The sequence below is a fragment of the Ambystoma mexicanum genome, chromosome 1p (genome assembly GCF_040938575.1).
Source record: "Ambystoma mexicanum isolate Mex_15411 chromosome 1p, UKY_AmexF1_1, whole genome shotgun sequence".
In the NCBI taxonomy this organism is placed as follows: domain Eukaryota; kingdom Metazoa; phylum Chordata; class Amphibia; order Caudata; family Ambystomatidae; genus Ambystoma; species Ambystoma mexicanum.
Window position 1 is genome coordinate 413,159,395 of NC_090921.1, and position 22,334 is coordinate 413,181,728.

Here is a 22,334-nt window from a genome sequence, read left to right on the forward strand (position 1 = left end):
TTGTCATGTAAGTCATCTTCTCAGTACCTCATGATTAGACCGAGCCAATACTCGTTCCAACCAGACCTAAGAAACAATATCTAAAAACAATGCAACATGTTTAGCCTGGTGAAAAAATAGATGGGTGCCTGATGGACAATGTGAAGTGTATGCAGGCAAAGAGAGACTTGAAAAGAAGACAAAGTCAGTGAGCATAGTATGCGTCTTGTAGAGCAATTCCTTGAGGTTCAGCTAAATAAATACACAAATAAAATGAGGTTATAAACTATCATTGCACCACGAATACAATTTTTAGTAGTGTAAAGCCATGACATTCAATACGATCAGTGAATATAGAATCTATGTCTATTTTATATTTATCGCAGATTTATTGAGTTGCATGGCTTTACACTATTAAATACTGTAATCGTGGTGCAATCATAGTTTATAACCTAATTTTACTTTTGAGATGTGCTCAGCTGAACCTCAAGGAATTGCTCTACAAGACGCATACTATGCTCACTGACTTTGTCTTCCTTTTCCAGTCTCCCTTTGCCTGCATACACTTCACACTGGCATCTTGGATCGGAGTGAATGAGGCTGAAAATATATGATAGCTGTCAGTGACAAATTGGACAGTTACAGCGGATAAAGCTGAGGTTTCACTTTCTTACGAAAACTAAGATGCTGTTTTCAGAATAAAAACTATTAAGAAACACAGAAATGTATGGTCAAAATGGAAAAAACATTACCTTCTCATTGGTGGGACGAAGGTCAGGCATGACCGAGAACATGTTTATCAGCACTGTAAAAAGATCAAAATAACATGCAACATTAAAAAAGTATTCGTTTCTGGCAAGCCAAATATGTTAGGATAGGAAGGGAGAACCCTGAACTATTAATTTCAATGTGATGGTGAAAGCCAAGAAACCAGAAATCATCCTTACATCGTTAGATGCAAGTAATCTTTCGAAACAGTGCATTGATTTGGGCAATTCTCACATTCCGAGCAGAGTATTCAGCATAGTTAAACCCAAGGGAGGTCATTTTACAAAAAAATGTCATTGCATGCAGGGTACACTAACATTAGCATACATGCTTTTGGGTCTCTAGATGCAATTGTAAACATTTACAAAAGTGGAGTTTAGAGGAAATCGTCCTTTAGTCTTCACTTTTGCTGTCCATTTTGTCAATAATGTAAAAGCCTCCAACAAATTATGCTTGGCTCCTTTTTTTCAGGTGCTAAGTGGAGGCAGATTCCAAAGGAATCCATACGTTTTGCGCTGCATGAAACTCTCATGCAGGCACTACACAAAGTGAACTTTTAAGAAGGAGGAAAGCACCACAGATATGTTAATTCTGCTGTATGCCCCTTCTACACATTGAAAGCAATTCGAAAAATGACCCTTTTTATTAGAATGGACAGCAATGTATGTAAAAAATAGTATTAAAGTATGATTGTTACCACTGTGGATAAAAAAATTACAAATCTTGACCTTCAATAATCAAGGATGAAACATTAAAACATAAAATGTACTCTATGTTGTAATATAGTTCATCATTGTTCCACTGTATCCCATGAAGATACTATTTTGAACATATCAAACGTATTGCATGTATTGAGTGGTGATTTGTGAAATATAAAGTCTAAGGAAATTCAATCAGTAATTTGTGAAACACCCTCATAAGCACTAACCTTTATAAGATGAACAAGTTACTTACCAACTGGTAACATTCTTTAGACTGGATGTTCCACCCACGTATTCTTCATCTTTGCTATTCATAGCATCACCTTTGCTGCTTCGGAAAAGGTTTTTCCACACCAGAGGGCGCTGTGCTCGATGTTGTGGCGTCGATGTCCCTCGAGGGCTGCCGTAGAGCATCAACCTAATCCATAGTATAAATAGCTCAAGCCGTGCCCGTTGGCTTCAGTTCTGTTTTTTCAATATCCTCAACTGAGGAGTTGACCAGGCGTACCCTTAGACCGCAAGCTCTCAAGGAACACAGTGTGTAATTCCAGTAAATTTTACAGCGGGGTAGACTGAGAGGGTCGATGAGGAATACGTGAGAGGAACATCCAGTTGAAAGAAATTTACCAGTTGGTAAGTAACCTGTTCTTCGAATCGATTGTGTCCTCCCTTGTTTTCCTCATCTTTGATAGACTCCCAAAGCATTGAAAATTTGGAGGAGGGAGTACCAATTAACCCTAATCATGGACCGTATGAAGAACGGCTTTAGCAGAAAGACCTCCTTGGGACGAGGTCGAATCTAAACAATGTTTCACAAATGTATGCATAGACGACCAGGTGGACGCTGCACAGATATCTTGCACCGGGACACCCCTTTGAAGAGCTGTCGAAGTTGGCATGCCCCTGGTGAGTGAGCTCTTAGCCCATCTGGAGGTTCTTTACCTGCCAGTTTGTAACATTCTCCAATTCCAATTGCCATAGTTATCCATCTGGATAAAAACTGTTTTGTTACTGCCAGGCCCAATTTGTGGCCGGTATATCCAATGAAAAGTTGGTCATTTTGTCGGAACTTTGCAAGTCTATAAATATAAAAGCTTAGAGCCCTTTTTGGGTCCAGTTTTTGAAGCCTTTCTTCCTCCTTACCTGCATGAGGGGGAGGATAAAAATATGGCAATGTGATTTTTTGAGACAAATGAAAGTCAGAGACAACCTTGGGTAGGAATGAAGGTTTGACTTTGAGTATTACTTTATCTTTATGGAAAATGGTGTGAGGAGGCTTACAAGAAAGAGCATGTAACTCACTCACCCTGTGGGCTGATGTAATAGCCACTAGTAGGACTGTTTTCAATGTGAGAAGCCTTAGAGGACAAGAATGCAAAGGCTTGAAAGGAATGCATGTAAGGAATTGTAATACTAAATTTAGATCCCAAAAAGGGACATGGAATGGGACTGGGGGGTACACGTTAGTGAGACCCTTCAAAAATGGTACAATCAATGGTATCTTGAAATAAGATACTTTTTCAGAGGAGCGCTTAAAGATAGAAAGCGCCGCTAGGTATCCTTTTATTGTACCAATGTGAACTCCCACATTGGCTAAATATAATAGAAAAGAAAGCGCCATAGGTGTGCCACATAGGAATGGATCAAAATTCTTATCTTTGCACCAGTTACTGAACTTATTCCAAAGACACTGGTACAAGGATTTTGTTGCTGGCCTTCTGGCCGAAAGCAAAATATCCATTACCTCATCCGGGAAGTCCAAATCCTTATATCTCAGCCTCTCAGAAACCATGCTTGAAGGCTCAGTGTCTTGACCTCTGGATGGAGAACCCGACCTTCCGCTTGCGAGAGAAGATCTCTCTTTGTGGAAGACATATTGGAGGGCAGATGGACATGTCCAGAAGGTCTGGGTACCACGTCCTCCTGGCCCAATACGGGCAATTAGGATCATGGATTTTCCGTACTTTCTCAACCTCCTGATCACGTGAGGAATGACAGGGAGTGGAGGAAACGGGTAGAGGAGCGGAAATTCCCAGTCCATAACAAAGGCGTCCCCTAGGGCTCCTCTCAGAGGAAATTCCCTTGAGCAATACTGTTCGCACTTCCGATTCACCTCGGTCGTAAACAGATCCACTTGAAGGGTTCCCCAGAGGGTGAAGATCTCTTGAATGACTTCCTGAGCTAGTTACCCTTTGTGGGAGACTGTGCTCTGCCTGTTCATAGCGTCCGCCGCCGTGTTTTCTCTCTAGCTAGGTGAACTACTGATAGAGAGAATCCTTCTTGTATTGCCCAGATCCAGAGCTGCATTGCCTTTCGCACAGTGGTACTGACCCTACACCTCTTTTGTTGATGTAGTACATGGCCACTGTGTTGTCCGTCATTATCAGGACATTGTTTACCTGTACAGAGGGCAGAAAGGCCTTCACCGCTAGTCTGATTGCCCTCAGCACCAAAAGGTTGATGTATAGTTTGGACTCCGATGGAGACCAACAACCGGTGATTGTCAGATCGCTGGTGTGGGCTCCCCAAACCGTGAGTGAGCTGTCTGTCACTACCGTTATCTCTGGCCAAGGTTGCCAAAAAGATTCTCCCTTGAGAATATTGTCCTTGCAAGCCCACCATAAAAGGTCTTGAGCAAATCTGCTCAGAACTTGCAGAAGATCTGACATATTCCCCAAAAATTGGGACCACTGAGTCCTGAGGGCCGATTGAAGGGATCTCATTCTCAATCTGGCCTCTGGCGCCAGAAAAATGCAGGATGCCATGAGGCCGAGCAACCACAGAAAATCGAAGGCTGGCCTCACCATATGCAGAATGTGTTGAGCTCTCACCTCGGGAGGCGAGGCTTTCCCTGAGGAAGTATCCAGGACTGCTCCGATGAATTGGAGTCTTTGGAATGGTATCATATGAGACTTCTTGTAATTGAGGGAGAAGCCCAGTCCGAGTAGGAAGTGGCAGGTAATCCTCAGATGTTCCTGGGCCTGTTCGGGTAAATGAGCCCTGATTAACCAATCGTCCAGGTAGGGGTAGACATGAATACCCCCTCTCCTGAGATTTGCTGCCACTACCGCCACCCGATTGGTGAAAACCCTCGGTCAGCCCGAATGGCAGAAATCGAAATTGAAAATGAGAACGGCCAACCGCGAACCTCAGGTACTTTCTGTGCTTGAGATGGATTGGCACATGAAAGTAAGCAGCCTGACGGTCCAATGATACCAACCAGCCTTGGAGTGCCTGAAGGATCTGAGAAAAGGTTACCATCTTGAACCTGTCCTTCCTGAGGAATTTGTTCATATTTCTTAAGGCCAAGATGGGTCTCAATCCTCTGTCCTTCTTGGGAATGAGAAAGTAGGGGAATACCAACCCTTGTTCCTCTCCGCTGCAGGTACATGTTCTATTGCACCTTTCACTAGCAGAGTTAACATTTCCTGCACAAGTAGCGGATCCAGAATTTTGACAGAGTTGTATCCCGGTGGGTGATTCTAAGGCCTTTATGAAAAGGAAGGCAGTATCCCTGGGCTACTGTTTCCAGTGCCCAAGCATCTGAAGTAATGCCCCTCCATTAGTTCAGATGCTGAGAGATTCTGCCTCCGACTGGGGTCTTGTGGGTCAAGACCTCAGAGTGCCATAGAGGCGGCTGCAGCAGCGGCTGAGGGGACAGTTGCTGCTGCTAGGGCTGATCTAGCACCCTTTCCCCGTCCACCATGAGGAAACCTATTTTGTCCTCTTTGACTAGCCTGTCCTCTTCCCCTTCCAAATGTGGAATAGAAACGAAAAGGACGACCCCTCCAGGAAGATGAGCCTGAGTAGGAGTGTTGCTGAGGTTGTCTTATGGAGGCGCTATGTGACTTAGCCGCCGCCTTAGAGGTCTCCAGCTTGTCTAGACTCTCATATGCCTAGCTGCCAAATAACCTCAAGCCGTCAAAGGGCATATTGAGTCGCCTGTCCTGCACGTTCGGTGCAAAGCCCGACTTTCTCAGCCACGCAAACCTGCGTGGCACGGTGCTAGAAGCCATGGACCTGCTGATTCTGTCAGCAGTGTCCAGTACTGACTGGAGACATTCCCCCCATTGCCTACTTTCCATCCTTTGCAATAGCCAGGAAGCCGCCTCGTTCCTCACCTTCCAGAATGTGCTGAGCCGCCATGCTAATACAGTCCCACAGGCTGTAGGTAATCCTCAAAAGGGTACAAGTAACATTGGCTGATTTTAAAGCCATACTGCTCGAAGAAAAAATCTTGCGAGCCCAAGCATCCATCCTTTAGTCATCCCTATCCGGGAGAATAGAGGGATAAGCAGACTGTCTAGTGGATGTAGCTGCTTGGACCACTAAGCTTTTAGGCGTAGGGTGCTTAGTTTAATAGTCTGGATCAGAGGATGAAGGTCTATATTTTCTGGCAACCTTTTTGTTTACCGCAGGTCCAGATTCTGGAGTTTCTCAGTTGGACATGACCTTCCTTGAAGGGCTGCATGAAAAGGCAATACTGGATCCTTCTGAGGACCTTGGCTCAGAATATCATCTTGTTCCTAGGTAGGAAAATTCCTGCTCCAGTCCATGAACTCCACAACCCTATTCATTATATTCCTGTATGCTGAATCAGCATGATCAGCTGGATCAGGTTTGTCAAACTCCAGTTCAGGCGAAGTGTCTATGCCACTAGCTCATTGGAGGCAGTCATAAAGATCAGACATCTTCGATTCTGGGTCAACCAGCTCCTCAGGAGCGTTCTTTGTTCCATACTTCAACCCAAATGGGGAAGAATCCTCCTCATAAATAGAAATCATAGACTTGAAAAAAGTCTTTCTTTGGAAAATCGGTATAAACCTTACCCGTGGGTTGAGGCCATGAAGGCATTGGTTTCCCCAATGGTGTCGATGACGCTACAGGAATCTACGATGTCTTTGACAGAGGCGTCAATGTTGCTGATGCTGGCTTCAATAATGTTGAAGGTGCCTTAGTCAAAAGTGTCGTCGAGAATCGTGTCGACACTGGTGTCGAAGGTTTGGAATCTGACGCCATTTTGTCCGGCGTGGTCTTCGATTTATGCACGGATAGGTTTATCGACTTGCTCTTTTTCTGAGGTATCGGAGAAGGTTCTCTAGATGGTACCCTCGATGATCTCTTGCCGGATTTAAAGCGTTTAGTAGTCCCTGACCGAAGGATGAGCTGGGGCATGGTCTTCATGTGACTTCTTCGCGGGGGTTGTGGCCGCATTCTCGAAGATTTGCATCACTGAGGCTCTGAAAGCCTCCCAGTTTCTTGGGAATCATGTTTAGTTGGAAAAGTGATAACCCTTGTAGAGTCAGAAGACAAAGAAGAAGAAGAAGAGGGAGATCAGTGACATCTCTTCTTCGCCCTTCTTCGATGAAGAAGACAAAGATTTTATTCGACCGACTCCTCGATTAAGACTTCTTCGACTTACACCGGGGCGAGTCCCTAGACTCCCCGGAGTCTTTATTCCTCTTCGAAGAAGCCTTCGAAGTTTCCCTCCCCACTGCCAAGTAACCTCAACGTTCCTTGAGAGCTTTTCCTGTCATGGCCTGACAGGACCTGCAGTCATCGGTCCTTCATATTGCAAAACAAATCATTCTTTTGACAAAAAATGTTCTGTAGATTGTATGTATCAAAGAACAAAGTGTTCTTAGAAAATAGTTCGATCCTAACATTGAGGAAATATGTTGTACAAATTATAAAAGATTCTGACATTTGATCAATCATGTTTGTTTCAGAATGGGCCAAGTCGAGGAAACCTGTAGTTGCCAAAATGTACGAATAGAACATTCTTGACTGCTTATAAAGTGTTACTTTCCCAAATTGTTACTAAATTGTGGAATGCCGAAAGATGCATGCAATTAGGTGGTAGACACCAAAGAGCTACAGCTCAGGGTATTGCAAGTACAATCTCATCAACATAACCATGTACGCAGCCCTAAGAAACTAGGCCAATCGAGCAAATGCAACTGGCTGTGAAGCGGAAACATTTAACTTCACTATACACACTCTTTTTGCATTCCTAAATCTAAAACAGTGGTCATCAGAGCATGTTTATCAAATGGACACCAACAAAAGCAAACGCCCAACATGCAAAGACACATACAGTCATCAGTCAATGAACACAACAAAACACAAATGAGCAGTACTAACATTTTATTCCAAAAGGATTCTTATACCAACACAAATGCAGCAGCACAACGAAATACATTTACATGGCAATGTACATCTTGGATTGACAAAAGAAGGAGGCAGAATTCACAGAGAAAATCATTGAAATAAAATGAGATACATAGAGGGTCATTGAACAGTGAGTTTCACCTTGTTTGTGCCTCCATGTTATGTGAAAGACAAAGTCCACCACTACTCTCCTGGCACCTTGAATACCCTCATCTGAAGAACATCACAAAAATATACAAAAATGACCCGCACCACACACCAGTCGCTGCTATTAAATATCATTACAAATGCATCCTAAATCACACACCCCCAACAACTGAGCACAGTACAGTACTATGTTACCTATGTGAAAAATGGGGCAATATCACAAGGTGGACATGATGATCCACACAGCCCCAGCACTCATGGATATTGTACCTACCAGGTGAGTACATGGGCACAGAAAGTTCCACAAGCCATCAGAATGTTACACCAACTGAAAACGCATACAAAGATGCCAACTCAATCAAGACCTTGCATAACACCTCCTGCACCACAAAAAGGCAGACATCACACATGAACAGAGACACCCACATGCCATGTGGCAGAGAGGAAACTGCTCAATGTGCTACGCTATTGTTCAACAACCTCACTGCAGCGATTCACAGGAGACATTCTGGGCATATCCCGACCCCCCACCCCATCCGTAAAGCAGTATGGCAAGAGATTGTGGCACTTCAGCCACGTATCGCATGGTAGGCTACCCTTCCGTGCTCCCCACAGGACATCCATTCCACAACAAAGTAAGCCTTACTTGGCATTTCCAGTACCCCATGGTCATCAGTGCCATTGATGGCACACACCTGCCAATCAAGAAACACACCACAGAGGCATTTGCCTACTACAACGGAAAAGGATACAATAGCCCTCACATACAGATGACGTGCGATGCACTCCTGTGGTTCATTGCCTACTTATACAGGATGCTGGCATGATGAAGGCATGTTTGAGGCCATTTGGGGGTCATGGTGCATTCAGAAAGTTCAAAACAAGGACTTTGTCTGTTTGGTAAGTCAATATACAAGAAGGTGGATCTAGACAGATGATGTCCGGGTCAGGGGTATGTGTAGGTAATAGCCAAGGGCCCTGATCCCCTGCCTGATCATGATCCCAGTCTGGGGCCTGATCAACTGTGTTTTGCGCAAAGGGGTTAATGTCCTCATAGGTATCTTCCTGTGTTGGGTCCTCTGGGACATCCAAGATAGCCTCATGGTGTCCCTGTGCAGAGATGGGGATTTTCTGTAGTTTGTAAGGAATGGGGCAGGAGTCCTCTTCCCTGGGTCTTTTGAGTGTAATGTACCTGTCAGAAAAGTCAGTAAAACGGGCCATTTTGTCCATGCATTGTTCAAATCTCGCCCTAGTCCATAGGGAAGAGGTAGAAGGGCCTGGAGGTGGAAAAGGTTGGCCAAAGGGAAGAGATAAAAGGCCTTAGAGAGAGGCTGGGGGGCTTCAGAATACTCCTCTCGACGAGAGGGGCTGCCCTTATGCTCTGTAGCTGCCGAAATGATAGCCGCAAGGCGTTCACAGGTTTTCGGCGGTTGAATCAAAGGTCTTCACGCACCTTACGGTGCAGTCGCGGTCGGTGACTCCACAGAGGCCTTAGGTGCTTGTGCACCCTTGGACGGTGTGTGGATGACGGTATGTTTTTTAGGGTGAACGCCCGTTCCAGAGGGATGTCCAGCCACATGCTGCGAAAAGCGGAAGCGTGAAGGGCGCAGAACCGCGAGGTTTGGAAGGCGCATTGACATTTTCAGCGGCCTTGTGGGCGTTGTGCGCTTCTTCGACGACTCCATCAATGAGGCCTTAGGAGTTGTGTGTTTTCGTATCTGTGGTATGTGGGTGCCCTTGTCGCCGAGTTGTGAACACCCCATAACAGAGCCGTTGACCTGTCTGTCGGGGACAAGAACAGGCATCTGGGAGCCTGTAGGCTCTGCTGAGACGCCGATGGCTTCCAATTCTGAGCCATGGCTGTAGACGGATTCCTCATCGTCTGAAGAGAAGGCGCCAATGGGGGAAAGGCTTTCGGCTTCATAGCGTAAACCGCCCACCGTTTAGTCCGCCTGTCTTTCAACGTTTTCGGTTGAAAGAGCTTACATGACTTGAATGAGCTCTCGTTGTGGTCTCGAGGAAGACATCGATTGAATCGGTGATGGGTGTCCTTCCAAGGAAACTTGTCGCTACACGACAGACAAAATTTAAAGGGCGTCCTTTCCATAGCATAGGGTAGTGGCAGGCAGGCCAAGAAGAGAAAGAGAGTGGTAAAAGAAATACATTCTTAGAGAAGAATAAACCCATGCCCCCACCCTCCATACTGTCCACCCTCCATACTGTAAAGGCCTGGCCGGAGGACTGATGCCACGCAGTCGACAGTCGTCGAGCAGTTGAACAGTCGCCGGGCAGGTGTAGATGTCTTCGTTGGCAGAAAACCCACGAGGCAGTCGTCGAGAAGATTAGTCGGGAGACTAAACGACTGTAGGTCGTGGGGACAAAGTTAACAATATAAAACTCTTACGAGCTCCGCATAAACGACCATCTAGGTTGGTGGAAAAAACAATCTGAGGGACCTCGACGCTTGATGGATTTTGGGTACACTACACGTCACGTTAGGGATAGTGTTACAGTCATGCCCATGTCGACGTCCCCTTTCGATCTTCGAAAGAAAGATGCAGCACTCTGGGATTTCCACTAGATGTTGGACTATATGCACAGCATGTGATTCTAAACAGTTTCACAAGCATCAGAAGTTATGTTATTTGGGTTATACTGCGTGAGCCATATTGATCTTAAAGGTCCTTGTCCATGAGTGAACGAATTGTGACCCTGCCTAGGGTGTTCAACCAGACAATAGTCTCTGGTAGGAGAAGAGAAAGGGAAACTGAAGGAAGGAAATGGTACTTTTTAGCGTCTCTCTCTATATTTAGCAACTTTGCCTGGCCCACAACGTTGCCCAGAATGTCAACAAGGGTGGGGCAGCCCGGTCGTCACCTCCCACCATAGCCCATGTTGGTGCCCATTGTTTCAGGTGGAGACCCACCACTGTAACACACTCCTCTGTCTGCACCACCTAGTCAGGCAGAGGAGCTGCTCTATGAGTCATGTTGCAATTCTGCCCAGTCCAACTCGCCACCAATATCCTAAACGCATGTTTAATATTCTCCCACACGGCTCATTCTCGTTTCTCTTGCTGTGTTAAAGTACGCCATGTTCTTTGCAGCCGAAATGCGCTGGCGAATCACTTTGAACCCCTGCTGACAGGAATTGGATACACAAAATGCACCTGCTGTTTCGTGAGAGCTCTCAGTGGTTCACTTACGGATGCAAAGTCTTGAATGTAGCGTGTGCAGTAACTCGCAAGATCCAAGAACGATTGCAGGTCTGAGACATTGATTAGAGGTTTCGCGTTGTTGAGCACTGCCAACTTCTCTGGCTCTCAGGTTATTGCCTTAGATGAAACAATGAGTCCAAAGAACCGAAGAGTGGCTTTACTAAATTCACATTTTCTTTATTGAGGGTGAGGTGGGCTGCTTCTAAAGCCATGCATACCCTTGTCAGCGGGTTGTCATGTTGTTCCTGATCCCTTCCAAACACCAATATGTCATCACTGTAATTCAAGTAATTAGGGATATGCTTGAGGACTTTGTGTATTTTTGCTTGGAAAATGTCCGCTGCTGATGATACCCCAAAGCAGAGGAGTTCATACCTGTATGGCCACAGGTGCGTGACAATGGTAGTTATTTATCGGCACTCCTCGCTCAGTTCTAGCTGATGGTAGCCTTTATTCAAATCTAATTTGGAAAATACGGTAGCTCCATTTAATAGATGGACCATGTGCGTAATCCGTGAGGCTTGATGCAGCTCCCTCGTGATGGCCTCATTGGGACAGCGCATGTCTACGCATATTCTGATATCCTTCAAGTCTTTCCTGGGAACAAGAACAATGGGTGATACCCACAACCAGCTCGATGAGGTCTTGTTATAGTAAGTTATGAAGTTCTTCTTCTACCTGTTGCTGTATGTTTATTGGAATGCTGCAGTAGTGTTGTGCTACTGGGTGTATCTCTGGGTTGATGTGTACTTGATGTGTCTGTCCTTCAACTTGCCTAGTCCTTGGAATAGCATTGGAAACAGTTGTTCAATTTTTTGCAGATGGGTCAAAATATTTGTGAGCCATGAGGTGTTAAAGTACATGTATCAGCCCCATATCTAGCGCCGCTTTGAAACTTAGTATGCATCCGCTGTTAGTGGCAGCTTCCAAAACATGCATTAGTATCTTTTTTGACTGTGTATTGCACCTGCAGTGGGCCATGAAATACCCTTTGCCCGGCTGCAGAGTCTTAGACCTATATGGGTATATATTTAATTCTGCGGGTCGTAGTTTCGGGGCATGAAGAAGATTGCTATATACCTCCTCGCTGATGGCATTCATCGTAGCTCCTGTGGCGACTAGGAATTTGGCTAGCATATTGTTCACTTGGAGGGGCAGAATTGGGCTCTGTTCTTTCGCAACAGGATTTCCTAAGGCATATAGATACCCCTTCTTTCTTGGTTCTTCTTGGAGCTATTCCCTCTTTCGCGACTCCTCTGATGACGACTGACCAGACCCGCTGTGAGTTTGAGACTGCTCTACCAAGTAACAGACATACTTTTTAGGTCTCCTTTTGGACCGTGTGATTGATGGTCTACTTGACCGCCATTCAGGAGGCACCATCTCTTGTGTTCTTCCTCATGCAACAGTTCCCGGTGTCTTCTGGGGAACTGTTCATGATATCGATTCTCTCCTGCTGGTTTTTCTCTCGACTGCGGGATGCTCCACCACCACTCTCGTACCTTCGTGCTTGGCTTCAGTACATACAACACACCACCTTGTCGTGGTTGTCTGCCCCACATGCCATGCATTGTTGTCCTATAGCCGGACATGTACTCTTGTGGGGAAACTCGTATCCGCACCTGTAGCAGAATGGTTCTCCATTGCTTTTTTGAGGTGGCATGACTTCCAATTTGTTGATGACCTTCGACTGTCCAATTACGATTTTCACATTGCCCACATTTTCTACCTGGAAGGCCAACGCTGCATCTGATCTCACTAGGCAAAGGATTTCCTCCAGCGACCATAGCTTTTGGAGCAGTCGTTTCCTGAAGTCAGCACTCTCGCATCCTGCACTGATTTGTGACCTCAGGGCTTCTTTGTTCAAGTAACTGTTAAGGTCACAATGTTTTAGGCAGATGCAAAGTCGCATTACGATTACGATGCATACATTGACTCTCCTTTTGTCTGTTTTGTTGTGTGAACTATGTGGTATTCACAGTCTACTTTGGTGTGTGGTTTGAAGTTTCAGTGAGAGTTGTTCTGAGACTCCCATAGGTGTCAGTTGAATCTGCTGGTAGCTCGTCCACAATGTCACATACATTACGGCCAATGGCAAGTATCAATAGGCTGTGTTTTTTTCTTCATCCAGGGGCCCGATGGCCTTAATATACACATCAAAATCTCTAATCCACCTCTTCCACCTGGGCCCCAAGCGACTGGTCTCTGTAAGGTCAAAATGGGCAGGAATTTCCATAACCAATTGGTCCTAAAGTCTTGAGGGTAAAGCCACAGGTGGCGTGAGGGGCACCGTCAATTTTCCTCCTCTTACATTGTAATAGTATGGTCTGGCATTCGGTGTGATTGATCACTAGCTGCTGGCGCGTTGCCAGGTGGGCGGGCACTCACTGATTGAGTTTGGCTAAAAATCATGAGATTACACCTTTAAATTCACACACTGTGGATCTTTGTGGTTTATATCCTGGTATTGGGACCTTTTGCTCCATAAATGGGCTGGGTGAGAGGTAGATCCTGGAAGCTGCCCAGCCCCCTGCCACTTAAGTCATCTCTGGTAGAGAGGGCCGCTACTTCTTTAATGATACCACCAAGCACTTTTTTGTGCGGGACAACATGCGGCTCCTGCCACTGTTTTGACCCTACATCAACAACCTCATCACCACAAACAAACTCAATGCCATTTTTATCAAGAAAACTTAGCCCTTCCACACCTCTACCCATTCATGTCTTCGTCCCACTCTGGTACAATATCCAGCATGTCAACCTAAAGTGGTGCAGCTGGTCAGCTGGGGCAAGTGGATCTAGGGCATGTGACCTCTGCCCCATCCATCTGCTACACGCTGCCCCTTCCTTCATTTCCTTTCCTTTCTTAACTGTTACATCAATTGGATCCTCTCGTCCAGGCGTTCAAGGTGATGGGCAGACAAAGAAATGTACAGTTCGTGTTTGGTCCTGTTAATACCTGGAAAAGGCTGACCCTGGTTCCATACATCCTAAGTAAGCCAGAGGTATGTGTGTCAAACCTAAACACCCCTTCCCGTCCCCACCCTCACCCTTATGCTCAAACAGTCCGTCTGTACCCCGCTCTCACACACCTCTAACAAACAGAACCTCATCCAAATCCCTCTCATCACCGACCACATGCCACCTCAAAAATACACATGAAAGCTCATCCTCATCATTCATTATTCTTCCACCATGCAGCTGGCCTCAATGTCCTCATACCACTAACAACCTATATGCACTGTTTATCACAGTGATAAGGTTCACCCCGCCCTCCTCCACACACATCCCAGGTTCTGCCCCTACAGGCTACAACATCCAACACAAGGAAAGGCAAAAGAAGACTGGTAGATGGCTTGCTATTATCCACAAAGCCTCACCCTCCAGGACCTCTTCACACAAGCATCCAAGGGACCCCTTACATCCCACTTCCCACTCACCCAAGCCGAGACAGCTAACCTCCACCTGATCTACTGACCATTGAAAACCAACAAGGCCTTTCTTGATGAAATCAAAGATCTCATCATTACAGCATCTGTCAACAAGACATCTAAACTCAGAGACCTTAACCTCCAAGGGAGAGAAGCCATCAACAAAACCAGAGAGACTCTACTCAAACTGTTAGGTACCATGGACTTTAATCAACTCGTCACATAGCAAATCCACAGCAAAGACAATGCAACCAACTCATCACCTCTCCAGCCATCGTATATCTCTTCCCGCCCCCACACCTTTGACCTGCATAGATTGTGCCACCATAGCAACCGAGCTTCACCACCCACCTTTCCTCTATCAAACAACTGCACCCTGTGACCACCAACACCCATGCACCACTGAAACATCGACTCAGCAAACATAAGCCCCCACACCTTGGAACACACAGGAATTATTCGACAACAACTGGGCAACCCACAAAAAAATAAAAGTTCTTAAGAAAATCCCTTCAACCAGAAGAACTCATCATCCTGACAACACTCGAATCAGCATGCAGGACACTCAACGCAACAGCCATAGCAGAAAAGCAACTATTATAGAAGCATCCAACAAGCGCAGAGTGCTCTGTAAGCATTGAAGCACTGCATTAACCCACTGCCAGCCACAGCAGTTCCAATATCCACTGACAAATGCCATGCCATCAACAGCTTCTTAACTAACAAGATAGACAATATAAGGCAACAAATTAACAGCTCTAAATGTACAACACACCATCCACCAATACAAGCCCTCAGCATATCAAGATGGACTGAACTGAGAACAATTACTCCAGGACCTGACCAACACTCTTGCAGCCCTCAAAACCACCAACTACAGAGGCAACATTTTCTCCATTGTGAAGGTCGCTGTCCGGTCATTTGGTCGACAGAAAATTGGTCAACAGACAAATGGTCGACACAATTTGGTCGAAGGACAAATGGTCTAATTTTTTTTTTATTTTTATATATATTTTTCACGTTGTCGTTTAGGAAAAAAAAGGGGTTTTAAGCAAAAAAATGGGGTTGGGCCCCCCCACCCCCAAAAAAAAACCAAACAAAATGTGAAACTACCAAAATAAAAAAATTCGACCATTTGTCTTTCGACCAAATTGTGTCGACCAGTTGTCCTGTCGACCTTTTTTTTTCGACCAAATGACCGGTAACCAGATTGTCATCAAAGGTGAAACACTCACACCACTTTTTAATGTCATCAACACATCGCTCACACAAGGCACCATCGCAGATACACTGAAAATGGAACAGATCACCCCCCCTCCCCTAAAGAAAATATCCAGACTCGGCCCAGATGACCTGGGGACGCTATAGCCACACCATACATATACTTTTCCTCAGCAAAGTGATTGAAGAGCTTTTTGCCAGCCAGTTGCATGAAAGGATCACTCAACACAATCTTCTATAGAACTACCGATCTGGTTTCTGACCAAAATGCAGCACAGAGACCACAACCACACAACCATGCAAGCAAATAATAATGCTCTACACATCTTTGACAAAATGGATCCCTGCTTACTCACACTCCTCAATCTCTCTGCTGCCTTTGATATTGTTGATCATGAAGCCTTCCTCAACATCTTCGTCTCACACAGGACTTCGATGGATCAGTCCTTCAGCGGTTTGGCTCTCTTACAGATACCAAGACGTCCATATGGACCCAAGCAGATCCTAGAATTACCCAGTACTCTGCAGGGTTACTCAAAGCTCCATCCTGTCCAATGTCATCTTCAACCTCTACATGGTATCTCTGGGTGTACTCCTTGCTAGCACTAATATCAAGATGCAGATGACGGACAGCATTACCCAACGATCAATTGCATCAATGACATTCATCGGCTCAAGCACTGCCTGTCCATCATGGATGTGAAGCACCTACCTGAAACTCAACCCTACAAAGACCAAATTCAATCTCCTAGGAAACCACACCAAGTATGCCCAAGTCCAGAATTGGCTGACTGACATGAGGCTCCACAGATTCATGCATCAACTCTCACTCAGTGCAAGATCTCTTGGGTTTACAATAGAATGTGAACTCTCATTCAAAATACACATCTCCAAGAAGACCCACGCAGCATTGCACCAGATTTACACTCATTTGCAAAGTCAAGCCTTGCATCCCTGCCCCAGGTTTTAGAGCAGTTGTCGAAGCCCTGATCGTTTCCCATCTGGACGATGGCAGCACCCTACTCTCAGGAGTCCCAGATGTCACCTTAGCCAATCTGAAAGCCATCCAGCATGCCGTAGCATGCCTTATCAAATGATTAAAAGACAATTCAACTACATAACCCCCATCCTTGAAGAGCTGAACTGGCCACCCCTTCAAGCACATATCATATCAAGATTGCCTACATCTACAAGGCATCTGCTTTCCAAGTCTTGATGTTCTCTGGCGTAGATGGTGGTAATGCCCTTGTGGGAGGCATTCTGGCGACTACACTGGCACCCCTGAGATGTGTCCGACATGCTGCAGCACCACTCAAAGGATGCAAATTCGACCACACCACCCATACTCTCATTAAACTGGCTCCCTCTATAAGCACATATCTTGAAATCCTGATGCATAAACTAGAAGGCTGTTGGCTTGAATCCCCCAATCTACCTAGCTGAGAAACTCCACATCTCCAGAGGCCTACGATCCACCAGAAATAAGGACATGTGCAGACTTGAACCCCGCTGGTGCAGGAAAGAAAGAACCAGAAGACAGGCCTTTTCTTTCTATGCCCACAGAACTGTAAACCTCTTCCCTGTTAACACTAGACTCACCCCTTGCTTCTACATTTCTGCATGGAGCTTAGGGCCCTCCTCTTCAAGGAATGTCTCCACCCTGATAAGTAGGTCCAAATATCCTCCCCTCTCCACCTAACCTGAGACTGTGATCTGCTGCCCCAGTTTCCTACCGTGGTTGCTTGTACATCCCTTGCTGCCAAATTGCCTGCCCTCCCCGGTTGTTAGCTCCCCACTCCCTTGTCTCTGCATCCCTTACCATGCCCTTCCCTCTATGGCTTGTAAAGCCACACAATTGTAAGGCTGGAAAGAAAGACCTGCAAGGAGAGGAGGGGAAACAGACATTTTCCTCTATGCACCCTGCCTCCGGAACACGTTTCCCAACACAGATATGACTGCCACCCTCCATCCTACACTTCAGGCAGGACCTATAGACCCCACTGTTCAAAGAACATCTCACTAATTGCTCCACTCAACACTTTTTCCCCTCTGGACCTTACCAATTTCCCCAGCTTCCCTACCCATCCCCACCCATCCTAGCTCCTCTGCTAGCCCTGCATCCTACTTGTAACCCAAGGGCGTATCCCTTTTGCACAGCACTCCATGGCTTCGCAAAACTAGGTTTCTGCTTTACAAATCCCATACATACATTTTTATTTATTTATTAATTACGCGCCGAAAAACCTGGCAGGCATCAGGGCGCAAAAAAGACACACAAGTCAAAACAAAGCACATGACAACCTAGGGGACAGGCGAACAGCATGGTTTTTAATGGGATTTTTTTTCAGGAAGTTCCTTCTCTTAGTCTACAAAGCTAACAATGGTCTTGCTCATCAGTACCTGTCTGATTGCATCTTTTTTTTATTGTAACAATTAATTTTTACAAACTTTAATTACAAAACAATCACATCATAGCACACTTCATTAAATGATAAGACACATAGGTCCAAACATACATATGGGTTCAACCAGTACTTTGTTGGAAATACTGCAACCCATATGTTTCGATCTAAATTATGGAGCATCTTCCTACTCCAGCAGTTTTTCCAGAAAATCAATTACAGCACAAGTTAACATTACATTGTTTCCAATCAGCAGCCTCCACCATCATTCATCCAAATTAATGTCGGGTGGTGCAAATCTGCCCAAAAAACTAATCGTTGAGTAGTTATTGTTGGACATTCCATGATTAGATGTTTTAATGATTCTATTTCTATTGTACAGAATCAACATAGATTGTCAACGATCCTCAGATCTTTTCTTTTCCACAGAACTTCTTTGGTTTTATAAACATTCAAACAAAACCTCAGAAACTTGTTCCGATGCCATCTGGAAGAAAATCTTAATAGATATCTTGGAACTTTGTCTAGGCAATTACAAGACAAACCTAAGTTCAGGGATGAGGCCATTGACGAACGCTGTTCTTCGTTCAAAATCCAGTTCCATTGCCTTAGCTTTTTCTTTGCAAGTTATGGCGTTGTTATTACCATTTGCCATGAGATGTCAGCTATTTTCAAGATATTTTATTTGCCCAGGACAAAAGAATTCCTCCATGTGGATTCTTAGACGTTGATTCAAAGATCTTGTACGCTGGAGCAATGTTTGATAGCTGCATTTTTCGTAAGGCTGCAATTGATTTCCATTGGATAGTTCCATGTAGTGGTTCCAGGCCCAATTCATATCTTATCGCAACAATCGAGGTACTACTTGGAAGTCGCAATATTTTTTTCCAAAATTTACCTTCCAAGATGGCCCAAATTCGACAATCAATGTTCCAACCAGCTTCCTCCCCATACGTTATTATGGGAATTACTTTTTGTACATAGAAAGTCCGTAGAGGTTGGAGTGTGAATTTGCCGTATTCAAAATGGAGCTTTTGGCCTTGTATTGTCAATATGGACATACGATGTTTCAATTCTGCTACCCAAACTGGTTCACAGATCGAGCTGTTTATATGCACGCCTAGATATCGGATTGTTGATACAGTCTCGATTGTCTCGCATGCTTCAGACCACTTAAACTGGTTGACTTTCTTTTTTGCTCCTGATGTAATTGCCATGATTTTAGATTTCTTTATATTAATGGCAGGCTCATTGTCTTGAATGTATGCAACTAAGTTGGTCAGAAGTCGTTGCAGACCAATTTGGGTTAGATCAAATAACACGATATCATCTGCGTAATATGCCCAGCTGATCTCTTGTCCATTCACTTTAGGTGGAAATCGATGAGTATTTTCTAGATTGCCTGAGATATCTGAAATGAATAGTTTAAACAGTTGGGCAGTTAGTGGGCACCTCTGTTTAACGCCCTTAGAGGTTTTTATTTCATTTGTCAGATGGCCTGATGCATCCAAGCAAACTCTTGTAGTGGTATCATTATTTAATGCAATCAGTGGTTGATGCAAGGCTGGTGGGCAGGACTACGATTGTACTTTCGTCCATAATTTATCACGGTTAATAGTGTCAAAAGCTTGACGCATATCTATAAAGGCTATAAACAAGTTCTTTTTATTTTTAAATGCGTCAAGTTTTAATAAGTTTAATATCAACAGGTTCACGTCAGTTCCTGTATCTTTAGTAAAACCTGTTTGTCTACAATCCATTCGGCCAGATGCATATGCCCAAGACGTTAACTTTTGTTGCAAACATGTTGCAAATATTTTTCCTATGGTGTCCTGAAGGGCAATAGGGCGATAGTTGTTTGGATCGTCCCTATTGCCCTTCTTAAAAATAGGCACAATAACAGATGTTGTCAATGATGTTGGAATGGTTTTTGAGATAGATATCAGTTGGAAAAGATTCTCAATGAAATCAGCCCAAAGTTCCTTTTTTTCTTTCAACATCACGTTTGACAAGGCACCAGGGCCTGCCGCGCGTGAGTTTTTTAGTTGGATCAATGTCAGAATTTTATCTTTTGATTCAATTGAATCCCAAGGTTCTGGACAGTCCGAAGTTATTTTCTCGAATTGTCCCACTTTGCCGTTGAAGACTAGATTGAAGTGATCTTCCCAGGCAGATGCAGAAATACCATTCGCTAGTCTTGCCTCTTGGCATAGTGATCCTGTGTTCATGATTGTCCAAAAATCTTTTACTTTATGTTGTACAATCAACTTCATCATAAGTTCTGCTCGTTCTTGATCTCTTATTAGTTTAAATGATTTGAGCCAGTTTCGATATTTTACCTTGCGCTTTCTGATTTTAATCGCCATATCACAACTTCCACTTTTTTCAGAAATCTTATGTCTTTGGCCAATTGTTTTTTCTCCGAGCTTACCAGCACACTGAATACATATTTGTTAGTTGGACAGGCGTTCTTTTGCTGTTGTTTTTTAATACAGAATTGTTGAAGCAGCGGCGAAAAGTTTAATCTTTTTTCGCTAAATTATTAGATGAGTTCTTTACATTTTTGCTCAACATCTGTATTTGTTGGTTGTTTATTCTTAATCTGTTCGCTCCTTGATTTATCTCAAGTGGACAGTTATACGTTAATTTTACACCACACCTTGTCATTAGTAAGGTCAAAACCAGTGCATGATGGTCGCTTTTAGATGACTTGTGCATATCCAAACGTTCAATTTTCGACCAATGTAAAGAGCTGATCCAAAAATAGTCTATTGTTTTTTTACAGCTCTCTCTCTGCCATGTGAAACCAGGTGGAATGTCACTTTGTACTCTGCCATTTATCATTTCGCAGTTTCTTATTTTTAGAGCTTGACTCCAACAATCACCTCTTGTCATTCCTGAGGGCACAACAGATAAACTTATTTGCTGATCTACCATACCAAGAATAATTAAAATCTCCACAAATTATTATTACAAGGTTTGAGCATGTTATTAAACACTGATCAATTATTGTTGTGACAGAATTGATAAATTCTGCTGTAGATTATGACAGGATTCCAATATATTTTTTATCAGTAACAGACATTTCACATACACTTTTATTTCTGATTCCATCACCAGCAACGTGCCTTGCACATAAATGTTTGGATTATGTATTTCGATGACTTTCCATCCACAAGCGTTGTTAACTAGTGTTATTAACCCCGAAAATGGCCGGCCTAGCCTGTTTTTACCAGCTGCATTTAACAATATAGTATAGCCGTCTTTTATTGGGATTTCACGCAACCAGGTTTCCTGAAGAAATATTACAAAATTATTTTCCAGGGGTAGAGTCCATTCTTGGAACAGATGATTAAAACCTCTGGTGTTCCATGAGATTATACCACACGATTCCTCTCCACTAAGACATGCTAGTTATGAGGTCTGTCTATAGTTAGCATTTCCTCTCGAGTTTTTGGCATTCCTTTGTAGGTATCGCACTTCTTTAGATGATTTAGGCGATTTCAATTTAAAGTGATGTCTTAAAACATCTCTTCTACTGTAACGCTCACCTGATTCCCACAGAGGCGCTGGTCTTGACTGGGTGAATGCCGTATCTTCAAAGGTGATGTGTAACACACGGTTGGCTCTTTGGGCTGGGCCTCTGTGCACTGTATGTCTGACTCGAAGAGTAAGATGTCTGCAGATAGAAAATATGGGATTAATGAACTGGGGTTATTGGGTGCCTCTCTCCTCTTCCCTTTCTCTTCTCCTGTAGAACCCCAAAGGTTAACGCCCTCACCTTAGGTAAGTGAACGCCGAGCTCTCCATCTGCCTCGGGGCAGGGTGCCGTAACCAGTTTCTTCACTGGATAAGGGTGCAGGCCTCTTGACCTCAGAGGACTGCTGTCCGTCGTTAACTGCACGAACGGTAAGTTCTGGGCACTTCAAATGTCTTAAAAGTCTTTTGTAATGATATCTCTTGTTTTGCAGGGTTCCGGCGATGGCGGATGGCGGGCTGATGAGAGTTGAGGATCGAACCGTGAGGAAAAGAAGCGCCTGGAAGCACGTAAGTAAGCGCTTGTAGCCTGCTTCAAGATGCACACTAACTGTCCCTTTTATCTTGCAGGTACAAGTTCGGAGCTTTAGAGAAGCTGAAGGGTGCTGGAATACCCACTGGATTCGGCGTGGGAAGGAGTAATGGCACGTGAGTAATAAAGTTGCCCAATGTCTTTAAACGCACCTTCTTTTGTCTTTCAGATGCGGGATGCAGCGCCGAAGGCCTCCGGAGCGTGCGAAGAGCTGGTAAGCTTTTGTCT

At 44.5% G+C, this 22,334-nt stretch overlaps 1 protein-coding gene across 2 annotated transcripts in view; it reads right to left on the reverse strand.

Moving 5' to 3' along the window:
- Nucleotides 1-22,334, reverse strand: part of CPAMD8 (C3 and PZP like alpha-2-macroglobulin domain containing 8) — a 1,947,746-nt gene that overhangs the window by 1,630,265 nt on the left and 295,147 nt on the right. For both annotated transcript variants that reach the window (XM_069649211.1, XM_069649210.1), the window contains exon 5: nucleotides 732-784. In XM_069649211.1, coding sequence (XP_069505312.1) covers nucleotides 732-784 — 53 coding nt within the window. The remainder of the gene's footprint in view (nucleotides 1-731; nucleotides 785-22,334) is intronic.